Source organism: Micropterus salmoides, unplaced genomic scaffold, assembly GCF_014851395.1.
Source record: "Micropterus salmoides isolate LMB-PRFRI ecotype aquatic unplaced genomic scaffold, ASM1485139v1 Ms_hic_scaffold_20, whole genome shotgun sequence".
Taxonomy (NCBI): Eukaryota; Metazoa; Chordata; class Actinopteri; order Centrarchiformes; family Centrarchidae; genus Micropterus; species Micropterus salmoides.
Window position 1 is genome coordinate 2570925 of NW_024041151.1, and position 19054 is coordinate 2589978.

At 43.3% G+C, this 19054-nt stretch overlaps 1 protein-coding gene, 4 non-coding genes and 1 pseudogene across 5 annotated transcripts; all 6 read left to right on the forward strand.

Annotated features, from left to right (window-relative positions):
- The first annotated feature begins 5478 nt into the window (after nt 1-5478).
- LOC119914721 (60S ribosomal protein L17) lies at nt 5479-9265 on the forward strand. Its single transcript, XM_038734201.1, has 7 exons — nt 5479-5556; nt 6007-6056; nt 6243-6283; nt 6973-7107; nt 7290-7388; nt 8822-9013; nt 9188-9265. The coding sequence occupies exons 2-7, from the start codon at nt 6017-6019 to the stop codon at nt 9233-9235; spliced, it is 555 nt and encodes a 184-aa protein (XP_038590129.1). The 5' UTR covers nt 5479-5556; nt 6007-6016; the 3' UTR covers nt 9236-9265.
- On the forward strand, nt 6100-6168 carry LOC119915178. Its single transcript, XR_005446917.1, has one exon. It is a non-coding gene; the product is annotated as a small nucleolar RNA SNORD58 (small nucleolar RNA).
- LOC119915174 lies at nt 7146-7213 on the forward strand. The gene has a single exon (XR_005446913.1). It is a non-coding gene; the product is annotated as a small nucleolar RNA SNORD58 (small nucleolar RNA).
- Nucleotides 7690-7752, forward strand: LOC119915180. The gene has a single exon (XR_005446919.1). It is a non-coding gene; the product is annotated as a small nucleolar RNA SNORD58 (small nucleolar RNA).
- LOC119915176 lies at nt 9056-9122 on the forward strand. The gene has a single exon (XR_005446915.1). It is a non-coding gene; the product is annotated as a small nucleolar RNA SNORD58 (small nucleolar RNA).
- Nucleotides 9266-14513: 5248 nt separating the features above from the next.
- Nucleotides 14514-17056, forward strand: LOC119914015 (annotated as a pseudogene).
- Nucleotides 17057-19054: the final 1998 nt, after the last annotated feature.

Consider the following 19054-nt stretch of genomic DNA (forward strand, 5'->3'; position numbering starts at 1 on the left):
ACGGTTTCCAGACAGCGAGCTTCTCTGCTGGGACCTTCTGTAATGTTGGATGGAAAACATGGAGCAGCGTGAGGAGACTGTGCCGCTCATCTTTGATCAAGTTCAGCTCCCTGAACGACAGCAGAACCAGCAGACCGACATCTTGGTTTTCCGAGCCCTCTGCCCAGTCCAGAGTGAACTTCTGCACTGAGAAGGTTTTTCCAACGCCAGCGACACCGTGGTCAGAACCACTCTGATGGCTCTCTGTTGGCCAGGTAAGGCTTTAAAGATCTCGTGACACTGATTGGAGCGTCATGGAGGGTCTCTCTTGGAAGCTGTCTCAAGCTGCCTCACCTCATGCTGGGTATTAACCTCTTCACTCTGTCCCTCTGTGATGTAGAGCTCAGTGTAGATCCTGTTGAGGAGGGTTCCACTTCCTGTTTCATCACTTCCTTCAGTCACACGTTCACATCTCCTCCTCAGACTGATCTTATGTTCATCTAAAACCTCCTGCAGACCACTATCTGCTGAAAGAGAAGAACAAATAACCGAGACTAAACAGAGAGCAAGAATCCAGATAATCAAATGTTTTGGATGGATGATATTCATGATAATATTAAAAACCAAATGTTCCTGTAATTAAACAGAAAGTCCTGTTTTCAGACATGACGACATCAGCAGACAGATGAACAGTCTTACTTTGTACAGAGCTGCTCTGATGGCTGTCTGCAGTCCAGCTCTGGTTCTGGATCTTACCTCCACACTGGGGACAGGAGGAGTCTCCTGATGAAGCAGACTGGTCCCAGTATGAGGTGATGCACTGTCTGCAGAACCAGTGTCCACAGCTGGTAGAGACTGGATCCTTCAGGACGTCCTGACACAAAGCACAGCAGGACGGCTGCTCCTCCACAGGAACAGGACTCCTCTTCCTCTTTCTGAGAAGACATTTCTTTAGAACTAAAATGATTTGTTGCTTGTTGTTGAAAAATCTCCAGATGTGTCCGACACTGTGTAGAAGCTCAGATGGTCACAGAGAACAGTAAAAGTGTCGTTACTTTTCTGTTTTCAGTCAGTAATGAAGATGATTGTTCCTTTTATTTCAGCTCTCCTGCTTTCAGAAACACTAATTAGCTGCTTTTCCTGTCTGACTGTCTTATTAAACATTTAGTGATCTGCCTGGAGTTTGTTATTAACACAAACTCAACACTTCCTGCAGCTCCTTCACAGTAAAAGCCTCCATTATAGAGAGCTGATTATGTCCTTCACTGTTTTACAGTCACTCTGGGCAGCTTAGCTTGAGTTAGTTTGTTTTGAACTGAGGTTAGAAGTGGTCTAAATAATTGTGGTAGACCAGCAGTCTCAGACCAGTGTTTCCCACAGGATTGTAAGAGACTATGGTGGGTGGGCCTTGGACTCTCTCATCAGGGGGTCCGGGGGCTTGCCCCCCCAGAAGAAAATTTTGTACATTTTAACGTTAAATGCGTTAATTTGGTGCAAAATTAAGAGGCTACCTATGAAGAACTTTGTATGCTTGTAAACAATGTTGTGCTGTAATAAAGTATTTAATCATAAACCTAATATAATCATAGAGCTATAAATGGTGATGACAAAGCAACAAAAGTCAACAAATGTATTTAATGTTTTTCCAAATCAAAGAATACAAGAATGAATAAGTAATTTCCCTGAAATTTTATTGTTTTTTTTTTTTTTTACTTTTATTGGACACGTAATATATTTTATACTTTCTGTGCTGCACTAATAGTTCTGCATCAGGAATATAAATCTTTCAGCACAACATTTTGTCTTCATCAGGTTAGTTTACAGTAAAAACTGTCTCTTACTTTGTGTCTGAGGGTCCAGGTTCAGGACTGAAGGATGGAGGATCAAGATCTTTGGACCGGTCACTCTTCATAGACAGACAGCTGGATACTGCAGACTCTGCACTCCGTCTCTTGGACTGAACTCTGCAAACACCAAGATGTTTTTATTCATATCACCTAGGGTATGACGAGACACTTAGCTCACGAGAAGAGACAAAATTTTAATAATATTTTTAAGAAATCTACATGAACATTTGGAGCCTTAATTTCCTGTGAAATTGTCTGCCCCAGTTTATGGTGGAAATGTTTTATATAAAGGGAAACAAAATCCAGGCGGCAGGGGACGGTTCAAAATCTAACCCTCTAACAGAATCTAAGTCAGTGCAGCTCTCAGTCATTCTGTGCTGCTTTCAGATCTGTTTCTCCTGTAGATCAACTCTTTAAATTTAACATCATCTCTGCTTAGTCATGATTTAATCTTCCCTTCTCTTTGTGTCTTTGTTCGGGGAAGTAACTTCTTTAAATGTGCATGTGGCTCCTTTTCACCTCAATGAGAAATCAATTCATTTTAATTCAGTTTGAAACTCCTGGACTTTAATAGCTCCTCTGTTTCAGCAGCTTTTCTGCTCAGGTTCAAAACCTTCTGCACATTCAGAATCTCTCCCGCAGATCTGTGTTCTCTGACAGGTCCAGAATAAAATTTTACGAGACATTTAATGACAATTCATTATATTTTTTAAAAAGTTTTCCTGCCCTATACTCATGATTGCTCTGCTGATATGATAGTATCCCCTTCAAACTTCTGACAGACAGAAACCCGTTTTGGACTGTACAGGATTAGACAACGGAGGAGGAAAGACAGATGTTTGAAACAGTATCTGCACTAATAGTTCTGCATCAGGAATATAAATCTTTTAGCAGAACATTTTGTCTTCATCCTCAATGCATCATCTTCCATCAGGTCAGTTTACAGTAAAAACTGTCTCTTACTTTGTGTCTGAGGGTCCAGGTTCAGGACTGAAGGATGGAGGATCAAGACCTTTGGACCGGTCACTCTTCATAGACAGACAGCTGGATGCTGCAGACTCTGCTCTGTCCTCCTCTTCCTCCACACAAACACTCATCTTCTGGACTTCAGTCAGTCTGAGAGGTGAAACAGTGACACTGACTGTGAGCTCAGAACACAAGAACCAGGAAACAAGTCTGATGCTACACGACACTATGATCTCCATCCACACCAGCGTTTTAGCTGCGTATCAGAATTGATCTCTGTCTATTAAAACAACTGAAAATACACATCACGTGGTCTTCACGTACACTGGGCACGCGTGTGCCGGTGTAAAGAGGAAGCAGAGTGTCCACAGGGGCAGAAGATTCTGCGAAATATGAAAGTAGGCTACTACTACTGCAGACGAACGAAGAATAGCAACGGGGTAGCACCATGTAATGATGCTCATGTCATTTATCCATCCAGCCAGCTGCGGGGGAAGCCTGCTGTGACCCGCGGGAGGAGCTGGCGAGGCCGGCCGCTCACAGAGCCCTCTGCTCCCGCTGCAGCAACAACGGCAGAGGAAAACACAGCTGGAAGGTTTTCATACCGCTTATCTGTCTTTACATTCTGAGGAAGGTTCAAACGTTTTAACTTAAATCAAGAGACTGTGTGGCGTCGCTAAGACAACCAGCTACATCTCTGGGTACTATCTGCAACGGAAAACGGAGCACGGCCAAGTCGGATAATTGGCTTCAGGGGGCTGTCAGGAATAAAATAGATAGCCGCCAGCTAGCCGCCAGCTAGCAGCCGGCTAGCCGCCAGCTAGCCGCCAGCTAGCAGCCAGCTAGCCGTATCAAAATAAACAAGGGTCCTAGAAATGCAGTTCCAGTCCTGGGATTGCGGTCCTGGTACTGCAGCTACATACTACTCCAGCAACCAGTGGTCCGTGTGCTCCGGACCAGACCACGGAATTGACTACAAACCCTCTCCAGAAGACTTTCAGAGTCCACCTAATGTTTACGTATTTATGCAAAACTGAATTTGGAGATATGGCAAAAGAATGTTTTATTATCTTTAGCCTTTTTAACACTTATTCCTTAAACCCTGCTAAGTAAACGCTTCGCCTTATATTCATTTTGTTAGTTACAAGTTTTTTTGCTTTGAACGACCGTCCCCCAACACTGCTGGTACTCAGACGAGACTGGCCAGCTGAATGGCTTTTACTGTAGGTTTGAAAAGCCCACAGTCACACCTCTCACACCTCTTCCCCACTTCAACACCATCTTCAAACAACCACCTTCCCCCTCTGACACGCTGCCACCCTCCTTCTCTGACCCCTCATCTGCACTCATGAGCCACCTCTTCCAGAGACAGAAGATCAGGAAGGCTCCTGGACCTGAGGGTGTCTCACCATCCTGCCTGAAAATCTGTGCAGACCAGCTGGCCCCCATCTCAGATCTTCAACAGATCACTGGAGCTGTGTGAAGTTCCCTCCTGCTTCAAACGCTCCACAGTCATCCCGGTCCCCAAAAAACCCTCCATCTCTGGACTAAATGACTATCTGACATCTGTAGTCATGAAGTCCTTTAAAAGACTGGTGTTGGCCCACCTGAAGGACATTACAGACCCCCTGCTGGACCCCCTGCAGTTTGCCTACAGGGCTAACAGGTCAGTGGATGATGCCGTCAACTTGGGTCTGCATCACATCCTGCAACACCTCGACTCTCCAGGGACACATGCAGGGATCCTGTTCGTGGACTTCAGCTCGCCGTTCAGCTAGGGCTGGGCGATATGGCCAAAAATGTTCACGATAAAAACATTTCATATCATTTGATATAGATAATTATCACGACAAATGTCAAATCATTATTTCTTTGAAATTTAAAGGCTGATTTTCGCTCCTGAGTGAAAACTGAAGAACCTTTGGGTTAAACACTTGATGCCAAACAGCGGATCATTCAAAAGAGTTATGATAAAATCTTTTTCAACAAATATGATTAGTAAATCTTTTTTCAGTCCCTTTACCGCAACAAAAATATTTTTATAGAAAAATTAAAGACTTAATTTGTCCGTGATTCAAAAGAATAAATTAAGCTGCAGTTTCAGGACCACAACCCTCGACCGGAACTGCATTTCTAGGAGCCTTCTACTCTACTCTAAAATGTTTACATTTTAACCATTACTTTACTGTGAAGCACTTTGTGACCCCTCGTCTGTGAAAGGTGCTATAAATAAAGTTTACTTACTCACCACAACCATCACCGAGTGTGTGCCTGCACCCAAGTTATTGATTATATGCATGTCGACCTGTTAACCCTACAGCTGTGCACGCTGACCTCACGGCCGACGTGCTGGCAGGCAGGGTTAACCTCCTGTGTTGCTGTGCGTTACCACCACCACTCCACTAGATGGCGCTGTCGTAAAAGTACTACAGTCCTAGTTCTGAAACAGCACTATTTGTCTTTTGTGTATATTTGTGTTGTCGACACTGTGTCTGACTTTATTATTATGTTATATTATTATGAGTAAGCACATCATGAACAAAGTACAAACTACTTACCTGGAGAATCAAGCTGATGCGTTTTCAAACTTTATCTCTTCTGACTGAGACGTTTTGACAGATAATATAAATGCTGGATTAACTCACCTGCCTTTCGCTTTTAAGCTCCTGCTTCTTCTTCTTCCTCTTCTTGTGTTCCGCTCTGCCGGCACCGGAAGTAGACGCGCTCTGTCCCGGATCTTCCTCTTCCCTGCGCGGCCTCAGAGGTAAGAGAGCAGCGTCTCGCTACTGCAGCAGAATCTGTGTTAAATCTTATCTAAATCTGCACCATCCTCGCGTTTAACCCGCTCTGTTGTGTAAATCATAGTTAAACACGTCTGCTGATGTTAGATGTTTGTGTTTGGAGCCGTAACTTCTGATTTAATTCAGTATTTGTGAGGAAGCCGGTTTGTTGGCTAACTGTTCACAGCAGCAGGTTTCCGCCATGTTGGAGGCGTCTGGCCACCAAACTGCTTCTGATAACAGCTTTAAATCAGCTACAGCTTCGTGTCTCTCTCTTTAATCTGTGTTTTATAATCCTAACTCTCGTTTTTGGTTAATTGCTGCTGTGTTCGTGGCTGTTCGTTGCCGGAGCGTGAAGCTAATCTGAGCTAATGCTAACAGGGCTCGTGAGGATCCGCAGTGGTTTAAACTAAAACCTGCTTCTCCCCCGACAGGTATCTGAAAATGGTCCGCTACTCTCTAGACCCCGAGAACCCGACTAAATGTGAGTAACCCGGAGGTTTTTGTGCTGTTAAAGCGTGAACAGGCCGCTGTGATGACTTCTTAGGACACCTTTGGATGAACACATGAAAACAAACCACATGAATCTGAGCTGCTGACAGGGTGAATAAAGAGGCTTCCTGCAGGAGTGTTTCCCGTTTGTTTAACTCTGTCTACCTGTTTGTTTCAGCATGCAAGTCCAGGGGCTCCAACCTGCGGGTCCACTTCAAGGTGAGAAGGATTATTTACTGAAAGAAACTGGTTTCAGGTTCAGAGACGAGCTGAGAGGTCAAAACTCTGGTAAACGTGTCGCTGCCACAGTTGATGCGGTTATTAATTAAATTAAAAGAGCTGCAGGACGTCAGGTGAACTGGATGCAATAGGATTGATCCACTAGTGTTGTCATCTGTGTGCTTCATATCTACCGAGAAGTCTGTACAGCCTCTGCTAAAAGCTCATAAATCACACTAATAATGGTGTTCTTTTAAACAAAGGCGTGTTTGCTCATAAAACATGTCGATCCAGAAGATTTCTAAATGTAGGAAGAGGAACAAAATATTTCTGAACGCTCCTCAAGTTTAACTGAAGGCTTTTGAGATGAGCGGAGACGTTTGAAGTGCTGAATGTTGACGTGATGTACGCTGCACTACTGTCTCTGACGTTAACGCCGTCGCCACAAGCGTACAGCGTGATGACCCGACCGAGGGGCGCGTTCGCTCGCTGCTGCCGCTGGAAGAAGTTACTGTTGGTTTTAAACAGAACCATGCAAACCTCCTGATATTCTCTTTGGTTTGAATACAGATCTTCTTCCAGTGGCGGCAGCATGTCGGCGTGCTTTTATTTGAACTTTGAGGCCGGCGAAGAACTCGTTTATGTTAAACTCAGTGTTCAGCTGCTGATCGCTTGTTTTTAATCACCAGAACACCCGTGAGACGGCCCAGGCCATCAAGGGCATGCACATCCGCAAGGCCAACAAGTACCTGAGGGACGTCATGGTGAAGCACCAGTGTGTCCCGTTCCGTCGCTACAACGGCGGCGTGGGGAGGTGTGCCCAGGTGAGAGCGGGGTACCTGAACGCGGCGCAGGCTAAACGCTGCCGTGACGACCATCTTAGGACACCTTTGGATTAAAGATGAAACTAACCTTTTTAATCTGAGCAGCTTTGTGATGAACTCGCTGTGGTTCGCCTGGCGGGAGGAAACGCCTGTAAACCGCTGCTGCTGTTGTTGTTTTTCAGGCCAAGCAGTTCGGCTGGACTCAGGGACGCTGGCCCAAGAAGAGCGCCGAGTTCCTCCTGCACATGCTCAAGAACGCAGAGAGCAACGCTGAGCTCAAGGTACGTCACAGACTCCTCCTCCAGATGGTAACGCCTCTCGCCGCCTGACAGGAGAACATGTCTGACCGCCTTTCTGCACGTTGAGTGTCAGACGTGAACCAAATTAAAATGACCTTTAATCAGCTGATCTAGAAAACGAGCTTCATAAATGAATCTGCTGTCCCTCTGAGAAACACTTACCTCTAAAGTTTCCGTCAGACGGCTGTAACGTCCGTCTCGGAGGCTCCGCCCCGATCGTGTCGCTGCTGCAGATGGCGCCCGTCCGCCGCGCTCTCCGGTTGGCTGGTTCACGTGAAGTCGATCGCAGTGATGACAGTTTAGGACACCTTTGAATCACCTGAAAATAAAACACGATCTGAGCGATCTGATCTTCACTGTGAGGGCGCGGCGTGATGGACGCCGTAAAGATGCGGTACACGTGACGCTGACGGCGCGGCCGCAACTGACGATAGTTTTCATTATCGACTAATCTGCACCTGGACTGTCACGATTAATCTGTCGGTCTATAAAATGTCATTGTAAAAGCTGCCGGAGCCCAAAAGTGACGTTTTCAGTCAAAAACCAAAGACTCTTGATTTACTGTCAGAAACGTCGTCGCATGTAAGATGGAACCAGCAGATGTTTCACATTCCTGCTCTTAAAAATGACTGAAACGATTAATAATTATCAAAATAGTCTCAGCTCTAGTTGTTGTTCCACAGTCGGTGGAAACTACCTGCTGCTCCTGTTTGACTACAAATTTAGATAAATGTTGTTGATTTTCACTGTTTGTAATTTGTACATAAAGTTTCAGAACGGGTCTTTGGAGGCGACAGTAAGCAGCACGATTGGTGCGCAACATATCCTATATCCACGTCCTGGAGGAGTAAAGGTCTAAATTAGTGTATTAATAAATATTCTAACAGTAAATAGTATATTTATATTTGGATAATCTGCCTTCAGATTGTTTATCAGCTGATGTTTGTACATTCGTTATCATTTCAGATCATAATACAGGTTACAAACTTCAGCTGCAACGATTAGTTGTCAACTTTTAAATTAGTTTTGATAATTGATGATTCACTGTAAGTCTTTAAAGGGAAAAACATCTAAATTCAGACTCCAGCTTATTAAATGTAAATATTTTGTAATGCACTTTACAGCTAAGGTGTAAAATATTCTTTCCGCCTGGCAGTAAACTGAAGATATATTTTGGGTTGTGGACAAAACAAGATGAATTGATGATGAAAATAATGTTTAGCTGCAGCTCTAATCGGAGAATAAATGATGTGAAAAAAGAAACATGGACTGTCTTTAGATCAGTTTCCCTGCTGATCTCAGTCCATCAGAGTCAGAGAACAGACTGAAGTCTCTCAGCTGTTTGTGTGAAGGCTCAGCGAGAGCTTTGGGAACCGGGTGTCTCTGACCCGTGTCCCGGTCCCATGTGGTTTCAGGGTCTGGACGTGGACTCCCTGGTCATCGAGCACATCCAGGTGAACAAGGCGCCCAAGATGAGGAGGCGCACGTACCGCGCCCACGGCCGCATCAACCCCTACATGAGCTCGCCCTGCCACATCGAGATGATCCTGACGGAGAAGGAGCAGATCGTCCCCAAACCAGAGGAGGAGGTGGCTCAGAAGAAAAAGGTAGGAGCGCCGGCTCGCCGCGCCGACGGCGTCTTCGTGTCGCTGCGGTGATGACTTCTTAGGACACCTTTGGATTCAGCATGAAAACACTCTGTTAAGTCTGAGCAGCGGCGCCTCAGACGCTAACGCCTCTCTGTGTCTCTGAGCGTCTCTAACTCTGAGTTTGTCCTGCAGGTCTCACAGAAGAAGCTGAAGAAGCAGAAGCTGATGGCCCGAGAGTAAAGACTAATAAAGTCCAGCTGTTGTTCACACTCACGCCTCGGCTTCATTTCTGCTGCTGCGAGTACTGTCAGATACACTCTGAATACTGCCTCTAATACTAGGACAGCCAGTGGGGGAAGGAGACGCTGTGGAGGAAGCAGTACTACCACGGTGTAGAAGTACACAGGCGTTATAATTAATGTGCAGCTACTTACGAGTACTTTGATATTCTCTTAGCTGACTTAATTATATTATATTAAATGTTAATATGTTAGTTTATAACTTAAAACATCCAATAGTTTAACAAATATCTCAAAGCAAAATAACTTTTTACATTTAATCACTTTTCTAAATGCCTGAAAGTTTTCTGCTGTTAACAGTTTCCTAAAGAAGCATTTTGATTGGCAACATGAGAGCCAATCAGAAGCGTCAGAGCGGCACTGAACCAAACAGCTGTGGCTGCAAACACAGACACACAGTGTGCAACGTGAAAAACATGCAGAGCAACTAAGAAAATTCAACATGATGTTATCAAACATTTTTATTAATTGTCACTTAATTACACTTTTCCACATGAGTTAAATTTATTTTATAACTAAATAAGATGCAACTGGTTCCTCCCAGAAACACTGAAATCTAAGTTTTTAATAAAAAGTGCAGGTCCAGATCGGAAAGGTACAAATACCTCGTGTAGTACTGTGTATTTGGAAAATACAGCTGCAGTACATATGGAGTAGTTTTACTTTGAGGAGCTGGAATTAAAAGACCTTCATTGTGTAGAAGAGTGGTTCTCAGAGTGGGGTCCCTGAGGAGGTTCTAGGGGCCCCAGCAGAAAGTGGAATAGTTTATTTACATTATAATAAGTAACAGTGAATGTTTCTCACTTTCTATAATAAAACTTCTAGAAGCGAAGATTCTGTCAGACTGAGACAAACCCTTATCAAAGGGGGGCCCGCGGTCTGATTTGAGTCTGTTTAGGGGTCCTTGATGTGAAAAAGTTTGAGCTCTGTGTGTAAAAATGAGCGAGTGACGAATCTGCTGCAGGTAGAAATGTTCAGGTGTGGACAGGTTTTAGGCGGACCTGGTGGGGAACCGGGGCCCTGTGTGGATCTGGATCGAGGTGTTTCAGAGGGAAACGTGGAGCTCTCAAACTAAAACATTTAAACAATCAGTGCAGAATATATTCAGCCAGAGGAAGTAAAAGTACCACAGGACAGAAATACTACACTACAGTCCTGCTTCACAGAGGTCCGCAGGATAATCAGAACCTGAATGAAGACCCTGAGGCTCCCTGGGGCCAGTAGACCCGACCCGACTATGAGATGTGAGCTCGTCCTGTGGAGGACTTCTAGAACTGATCCAGGACTCGTGCAGAGTTTAGATCTGCTCTGAATTTCAGCCCACAGTTCAGAAGAGAAACAGATCAGCAGGTCGGTCCCTGTAGGATCAGGTCCCTGCAGACTCACCTGGGGTCTCAGGTAGGAAATGGTGTCACTTCACACATCCTGTACCACCCAGAGATATCTGCAGCTGGAGGTCAGACAGGTGAACTTACTTTGCACACTGAGTACTTTTAGTACCTGGTAATACTTTTATTTAGGTCAAAGATCTTAATACTTTCATAGTATTCTTGTATCAGCAGATGTTTATAATTAAACCTTTAAACAGCTGTGGATGGCAAGTACATTTACCTGTACTTAAGTATTCTACTTGTACTCCAACAGATCTCAGGGGGAAATACTTTATACTTCACTACATTTATACAATTTACAAATTGTGAATTTTCACGCACAAAAAATGTGAAGAGTTTATAAAATTTGATGTTTTGTTATAAACAGTTTGTACAAGTACTGCTGAAACATTACTTTACTACTAATGTCTTGATCGTTATACTACAGCTGTAAAATCCTGCTTTTACATCAATGCATGAGTCCTAACAATAATCTCATGATATAATATTTAATAGTACAACAGTGATTACCTTTTAATAATATTACTACAATTTCCTGATTGTACTTATACATACTTAAGTAACATTTTCAGTGCAGTGTTTTTACTTGTGAGACAGTGTAGGAGTACTTTTACTTAAAGTTAAGTAAAGTTAAAGAGGTAAACGCAGTTCTGTAACTGAGCAGAGGGGGGCGCCTTCATACCGCTGTCAGCTCAGCCAGGAGCCACAGGAACACTGATCACAGGAAATATATACATGTATATATATATGTATATGTATCTGAGGTTGTACAGTGAAATAAAGGGTGGTGTTCCCCACAGCACGTAGCAGATCAGTAGTTTTTGTGTAAATATAAATAACTGAAAATGGCCTGTTGTTTTATTTAATGTGTTCTAACAGACCTTTTATTATCTGCTGTATGTCGGGCTTTTTAAGGGAACACAATCTTTCAGTTCTTTGTCCAACCCTGTGTTATAAATGATTAATAAATTACCTTCATAATTATCATTTGTAATAACTGATCTGTGGCACTGTGAAGAACAAACTGTGTGAGCCAATCAGAACCTCAGGAGTCCACCTGTGCTCAGGGTCAGCAGGCGGATCAGGTGTGACTATCAGCACCATCATACCTGCAGGTACTTTCACACAACACTGCACAGCTGTTTACATTCAGCGCTGCCTCGTTTATTATATAAACTTCACAGTCTTTATGTTTTGTTTTTGTTGTTTTGTGGATCTACAGCAGACGTCAGACTGGTAAAGGAATCTGAATCTGACTGAATGCGTTTCACTCGTTTACATTCTGATAATAAAATCTATAATAAATAAATGAGTTTCAGGCATTTTCCTGTTTCTAATCTGAGAGCTGCTGGTTTGTGAAATTGTTTAGGTTCAGTTTGTAAAATCTGAGTCTGTAAAGGAACATGTAACTTCTGGAAGTATAAAGTATTATTATCAAGTAAAGTATGAGTACCTCAAGATAGTACTTGGTGCAATATTTGAGTAACTGTACTGACAAATGTACTTTCCACGAGTAGTTGTGTCCTTTACATTTAATCCCAATGAGAAGCAGCACAGAAACACTTAAAGATCAGATATAAAATAATAAAAACATGTGAATCAAAGCGGCAGGTGAGCTCGTCTGTTCCTGCTGTTTCACATTTACAGGTTAAAGAAAGAAACATGATCCTGTGTGTTTAATCAGCTGATGTTGCATTTAGGCTCCAGTTATCATGTGGTTTTAATAAAAACAGAAAACAAACCTGCTGGTTCTTTTCAATAATGATTATAATTATAAGGCTGAGTGCAAATCTACTTAATGATGTTTAAATCATAAATACTTTAATGATCCCTGAGGGGACGCGACGCTCATCCAGACATTAAAGAAATATAAATAATAATAAAGAAGTTGGCAAGTAGAAAATAGAATAAAACATCTAAATAGGAGTAGGAATATGTACAGTACTACAGTGTGTGACAGACGTGCAATGAGTAAATAATGAGTACTGATAGTGCTGAGAGGTTGAATACTCAGATGTGCAGTATTTGGACAGAGTAAACCAGAGTACTGATATTAGTAAAGTACTGCACAACATGCAGCTTCTGTCCTGACACAATAAAAAAGGTGAAACTAAATATCCAGAGTGGGATGATGCTTCTGGACGAGACGCCGAGGTCAAGTCCTGAATCTCTGCAGCAGCTTCAGGCTGAGACACGAAACACAGGCTGCAGTGTTTCTGTCACACAGGAGAGAGAATCTGCTGCTCACTGAGTGATTAAAGTGATGACACCTGCAGATATGTGACGTCAAACTCGTGGTTAACGTTGTGAAACCTTCGTAGTTTAGAAAAAGACGTGCTCTGGGTTAAAGTTGCACATATTTACTGTTAATTGTTGTGTTTCTATATTTTGTCAATTTGACAAATTGACAAATGTTCACGATATAAATATCTTCTGCACGACACAAACCCTGAATAGTGCACATGTAAATATCTCCCTGTTGTTCTTTCTCTGCAAATAGTTGTATTATTTTACTCTATTATTCTTATATAACTTGCTTTTGTTTATTCCATATTTATTTATGTCAACTGTATGTTTGTACCTCATCGCCGAAGCAAATTCCTCGTATGTGTAAAAACTCCTTGGCAGTAAATCTCCTTCTGATTCTGAAATAGCCTAACTATGTTATGTTCTTTAAATTAATTTATAAATACCGTTAACTCTAACTTTGTTTCACACGGGACTCGAACCCCGGTCTCCTGAGTGAAACTCTGTAGAGGCTCTTTGATCGTGTGGCCCTGCTCGCCACTAGAGGTCGCATCCTCACAATACGGGTCGTAATGAGCTGCTGGATGGGCGGGGCCAAACACGACTGCTAACAAGCTAATCTGCTAGCATGTTTTCTGTCATCTGAGTTTTTATTTGGGCCTAATGAAGAAGTGAATTTTGAAAATGACGTTTGTTGTCTGGATCATTAATCGTTAGTAACAGTAACTTCGCCTCTTGGTTGTTTTCTGATTGTGAAGCTGCTGGAAGTCTGAACTGGTCCATGAGTTCTGTTTCCAGAGGGCGGCTCCTGCTGCAGGGTCATAAAACAATAAACAAGAAATGTTTTACAAACGTTCAGGTTTTTGGTACAAATAACTCTTTTGTTCAGGCAAATATAAATATTTACAGTTAGAGGACGTGAAACCTTTAAATTGAGACGTGTTCGGGTGCTTGAGTTTGTGTTTTTGAAACTAAAAATTAAAACGAGATTCAAATTTAAAATGTTTCCAAAATTAATTTAATAAAAAAAGAAAGAGCCCCCTGGTGGTTTGGAGCACCATCATTTCTGAAATATCATCTACGCAGGCCTGTTTAATGTAAAGGTCAGAAAGTTTATGTTTACAGGTTGAATATGAATTATATTAATTATTAAGTTAAGAATAAACTATACGTTCTAATTTAATGACAGACTTTTATTAATATTGTATAAATATTAAAGTTATTTATTAATTTTTTCCCTTTAGGCCTTTAAAGTGAATCCTTTAAATATCTGCAGCTGTATTGATAACAGATTATTTATAGATGCACCTGTCTGTTAATTCTCTGAACAGTTCGATCTGCTCATGAACGCATCATCATTTAAACTCGTTCTTCTTTTACAATCTAAAGTCTGAGACATTAATTATTATTTCTCATCCAGCAAATCAGGGCCGAGCCGCTGAGCCAATCAGGAGGCCCCCCTAAATACAGGCGGCCCTACGTCACCGCCAGGTCAGCCAATCGGGACAGAGACCCCCCCCCCCCCCCCCACCGCTGCTCTCCGTTTCCTCCTCTCAAAGTTTGGACTTTGGAGCTCATAGACAGGAGGACCGGATGATGTTTTATTATCTCACAGAACTTCTTGAACTCAGTAGAGAACGGGTCTTTTTGTCGTCCTGGTCTGGAGGAGGACCTGGATCCGGGTCTGTCTGCGGGGGAAGCTGACCTCTTTCTGGTGCTTTTCTTGCAAGTGGAAGATTTTGGGTTTTCCGCCGCCGGAGCCTGAGATGGGTTTTGTATGTGACCCCAGAGAAGAGCGGGTTTCTGTTTAGTTCTTTCTGGACTCTATCAGGCGCGCGGGGCCCTAAAGACCCGGAGAAACCTGCTCCAGTCCTTCCGGATCCTCCAGAGAAGTGGTAATGTTAGCCGTGGGTCAGATGGACGGGTCCCGACAGAGCGCCTTCCTCCTCAGTACCCCCCCTTTGGCAGCTCTGCACAGCATGACCGAGATGAAGACCCCGCTGTACCCGGCGTACCCGCTCTCCTCCACCGGCCCCAACTCCTCTACCTCACCGGCCACCACCTCTCCCAACCCGGGCGGCATGGCCGTGTCCTCCCCGGGGCTCAAGAGCTCCACGGGGCTGTCCTCCGGGCTCGGCTCCCCGCAGCTGTGCTCCTCCGCCACCCCTCACGGAATAAACGACATCCTGAGCCGGCCCACCGCCGCCTCCTCCGCCGGCGCCACGGTCTCCGTGCCGCCGCCGCCGCCTCCTCCTCGGCGGGGATCCTGTCCGGGCTGCCCCGGTTCAGCAGCCTCAGCCCGCCGCCGCCTCCCGGACTTTACTTCAGCCCCAGCGCCGCGGCGGTGGCGGTGGCTCGGTACCCGAAGCCCCTGACGGAGCTGCCGGGCAGGACGCCGATCTTCTGGCCGGGAGTCATGCAGAGCCCGCACTGGAGGGACGCCAGATTTGCGTGTTCACCGCGTAAGTGTGTGCGGGGTCTCAGGAAGCATCGGGGTTTTTAAAAAAGGCTGTTTAATCCTGTCAGAGCAGAATAAATAATCTGTGTGATCCTGAGTGCTGTAATGTTGTGGAGGCCGGTGCAGCTCAGACTTGTCATGCCTTTATCTTGTTATTTCAGATCATAACTCCGTGTTACTGGACAAAGACGGGAAAAGGAAACACACGCGCCCCACGTTTTCTGGACAGCAAATATTCGCGCTGGAAAGACTTTTGAACAGACTAAATACCTGGCGGGGCCGGAGAGAGCCCGGCTGGCCTACTCCCTGGGCATGACCGAGAGCCAAGTCAAGGTAGAGATCCAGCATTTAAAAATAAGAAACCTCAGCTCCTCCTCTTCAGAGCGCAGAGAAATTATTTGTTCTTTATGTTTTCACTTGTTAAAATCAGTTTTCTCCACAGTGACAATCCTTTTTTTTTTTTTTTTACACCTTTTTTAAATTAAAATGCTGCAAATTAATTAATAATCTGATTAATTTCAGGTTAAATTAATCGTAAATGCTGGAATATATTTTGGTTTATTAATATTCAAATTAACGCAATTTTCTTTTTTCCGTTTGCGCTAAAAATCTTTTAACGCAGGAGGCCTTTCTGACATTTAGTTGCTCCCATAATGCATCATGTTTATTTCTTGCACCTGCCTTTATTTTTTGTGTGTAGCTATTTTTTATCTTTTGTGCAGGACGTTGTTTGTTTTTTGTTTTTTTTTCGCTCTAGAAATGACGTTTAATTGTTTTATTGTTTACCCTGAAATTATTTCCAGATTTATTAAATGGAGAATAATTCTGCAGCATGAAATATAAATGTTTTTGCGTGAATCCTGCAGACTTTCAGCCAGTTAACCTTGTGTGTGTGTGCAGGTCTGGTTTCAGAACAGACGGACTAAGTGGAGGAAAAGCACGCGGCGGAGATGGCCACCGCCAAGAAGAAGCAGGACTCGGAGACGGAGAGGCTGAAGGGGACCTCGGACAACGAAGAGGAGGACGACGACTACAACAAGCCCCTGGACCCGAACTCGGACGACGAGAAATCACCCAGCTGCTGAAGAAGCACAAGCCGGGCCCCGCGCTGCTGCTGCACACGTCGGAGAACGACAGCTCGTAACTCCGCGGGCATGAACCGGACTCTCGGAGCCGGACTCTCGGAGCCGGACTCTCGGAGCCGGACCTGCTGCAGACTGCTTTATTTCTGGAGGCCGGTGTCCGGACAGACTGAGGAGCTGGACTAACATGTTAAGGCCCCAAAAACAGAAGGACTGGACTCAGAAGACTGAACTTGTAAATAGAAGCGTGAGTTGTGTCCGACAGAAACGACCTGCTGTGAATAAGTTCCGTGTTTCTGTGCAGACCCCAGATCAGCTGAAAACACCCGCAGTTTATTTCGTTTTCTATTTCAGTAAGTCCTCCTCCAGCGGGGCCGCGAAGGCCTCCTCACACATCAGTCTCAAATTAGGAGGGAGACCCTGAACGCACCACACGCACCTGTACAGACACGCGAAGCGGCAGAAATATTTCCTCTCACACACGTTTTTATTATATGTTTTAAGTTGTGACTGGCGCCTGCGCAGTGGTGTATCAAAGCAGGTTAATGTAATGCACTTTTATTTAATAAAAAACTCAAATGTTTGCTTGTTGTTTTGACAACAGAGGTGGTAATTAACAGGTGTTTAATTAATTAATGACGAGCAGAGCAGCCGATACATCACCTGCCTTAATCCATTAATCTAATCATATTCACCATTTAACTCCTTTCTATTTCTACTGCGATCGAATATTTTACTAGCAGAGCTCTTTTATTATCATTACTATTATTATTATTATCATTATTTTATTATCATTACTATTATTATTATTATCATTACTATTATTATTATATATTACTATTATTATTATCATTACTATTATTATTATCATTATTTTATTTCATTACTATTATTATTATCATGACAGGAGCTGCTGCTGTTCTGATTTGATTTTCGGCGCGCTCCGTTTTTGGCGTTAAATTTAAACTTTAAAACATTTTGAAGATGATTTTGATGAAAGAGAAAGAGAAAAAAAATCAGCATTTAAATAAATTAACAAACACATTTTAAAACATGTCATATAAAACAGTGACAGGCTGAAACTGAAGTGTTTATGAGGAGGTAAAAAACGCACCGAAGCGACCGAAGTTCCGGTTCTGCTGCTGACGTTCAACGGCTCACACCTGGGTCCAGGTGTACCTGGCTGCTGCAGCAGGAAGTCAGGTGCCTGAATCTGTGGCCGAAACTGTTTATGAACAAATATACAAGATATTAAACGAAAAAAGTGAAGCTGGTTGAGATTTCAGTTCGTCTCTCTGCGGCAGCGGCACCAGCAGCTCCCCCGCTCCGGGCTGTTTCTGTGAGTCTGGGACTTTAATCACCCGAAGATCACTATTGACTGTATTTCTTCATTGGAATTAAACCACAGGGGAACAAAAAAGCAAAATTAATCCCATGTTTTAGCTTAAATGTGTTTTTAATTGTAGGCCCTAGTACGTGGGAACTTTGACACAAACTGGACTTGAACACAGAAATGAGCATAAATCTGTTACACAGATTAACGAAATAATTCATGTTTAATCTAAAAGTCATTCCCACACAGAACCAGGAGCTGCAGACTCCGCCTCCCTGCTGGACCTTTCTAACGAACAAAACCTCCAATAACAGAATCCAGATAAACCTTTTATGATTTTGGAGCTTTAATGCTGAAAAAGTCCCGCGTTAATCACAGAAAATACATTTTTTTGTGTTTATTATAGATTTACAGCCGGAGAACACAAACACACCGGATGTGTGAGTTTAGATTCAGACTGAGGAGGATTTTTATTAGTTTGGAATAATAACAGAATAATTTAGAGTTGAGTGTTTTACACCTTCAGGCCTCATATTTGTCCTCTAACCTGATGCCCAATAACACAAACTCACAGCGAACAAATCAATCAGCTGCCTGTTCACAGCAGCTGATTTAAATCCGATCTTAATATGAATTAAAATTAATTAAATTAAGATAACAAAACATAATCTGACGTGTTTCCGTCGTCCTCGGCCCTTTTCTTCTTGTCGTTCTTCGTTCAGTCTTGGTGAACTGAAACTTGAAACTCTTCTTCACGAGTAGAAACACTGAGGTCTCAGATTAAAACGAGTCTGACAGATGAGAGGAGCTCGTCATCATCTCAGGACCCCGGTGCTTTATCGTGTGACCCTTCAGAGGGCCCCGCCCCTAAGGTTGGGATCCGCTGTCACCCCAGGAGGGTCTGTATGAGGACAGGGGAAGAAACTGATAGGCTATGTAATTAAATTAATATGTCGTTGTTTTGCCAGAATCATACTGAGAACAAAAGCAGCTGATCACATATCATCACTGAGCTGAAACAAGCTGTTGATTAATCGATTAGGTTATTGGCAGAAAATAATGTGCAACTATTTTGATATTTGATGGATATTTTCCGTTATTAAAAGTGACCTTGTTCCAGGTTTTGGCCTGTTGGTGGACACTGTGAGACGTTTTGAAGGCGTTAATCTGACATTTTATAAGAAAAAAAAAGAAAAGAAAATGATTTTTATTAGTTGTTTTTTTTTTTGACAGAATGAGAGCGAGGCCA

What these genes read in the sequence shown, in the direction of transcription:
- LOC119914721 (XM_038734201.1), top strand. Translation starts at nt 6,017, where the DNA reads ATGGTCCGCTACTCTCTAGACCCCGAGAACCCGACTAAAT. An exon ending in CCCCGAGAACCCGACTAAAT is followed by an intron (nt 6,057 to 6,242) that starts GTGAGTAACCCG and finishes TGTTTGTTTCAG; the next exon opens with CATGCAAGTCCAGGGGCTCC. An exon ending in AGGTGGCTCAGAAGAAAAAG is followed by an intron (nt 9,014 to 9,187) that starts GTAGGAGCGCCG and finishes TTTGTCCTGCAG; the next exon opens with GTCTCACAGAAGAAGCTGAA.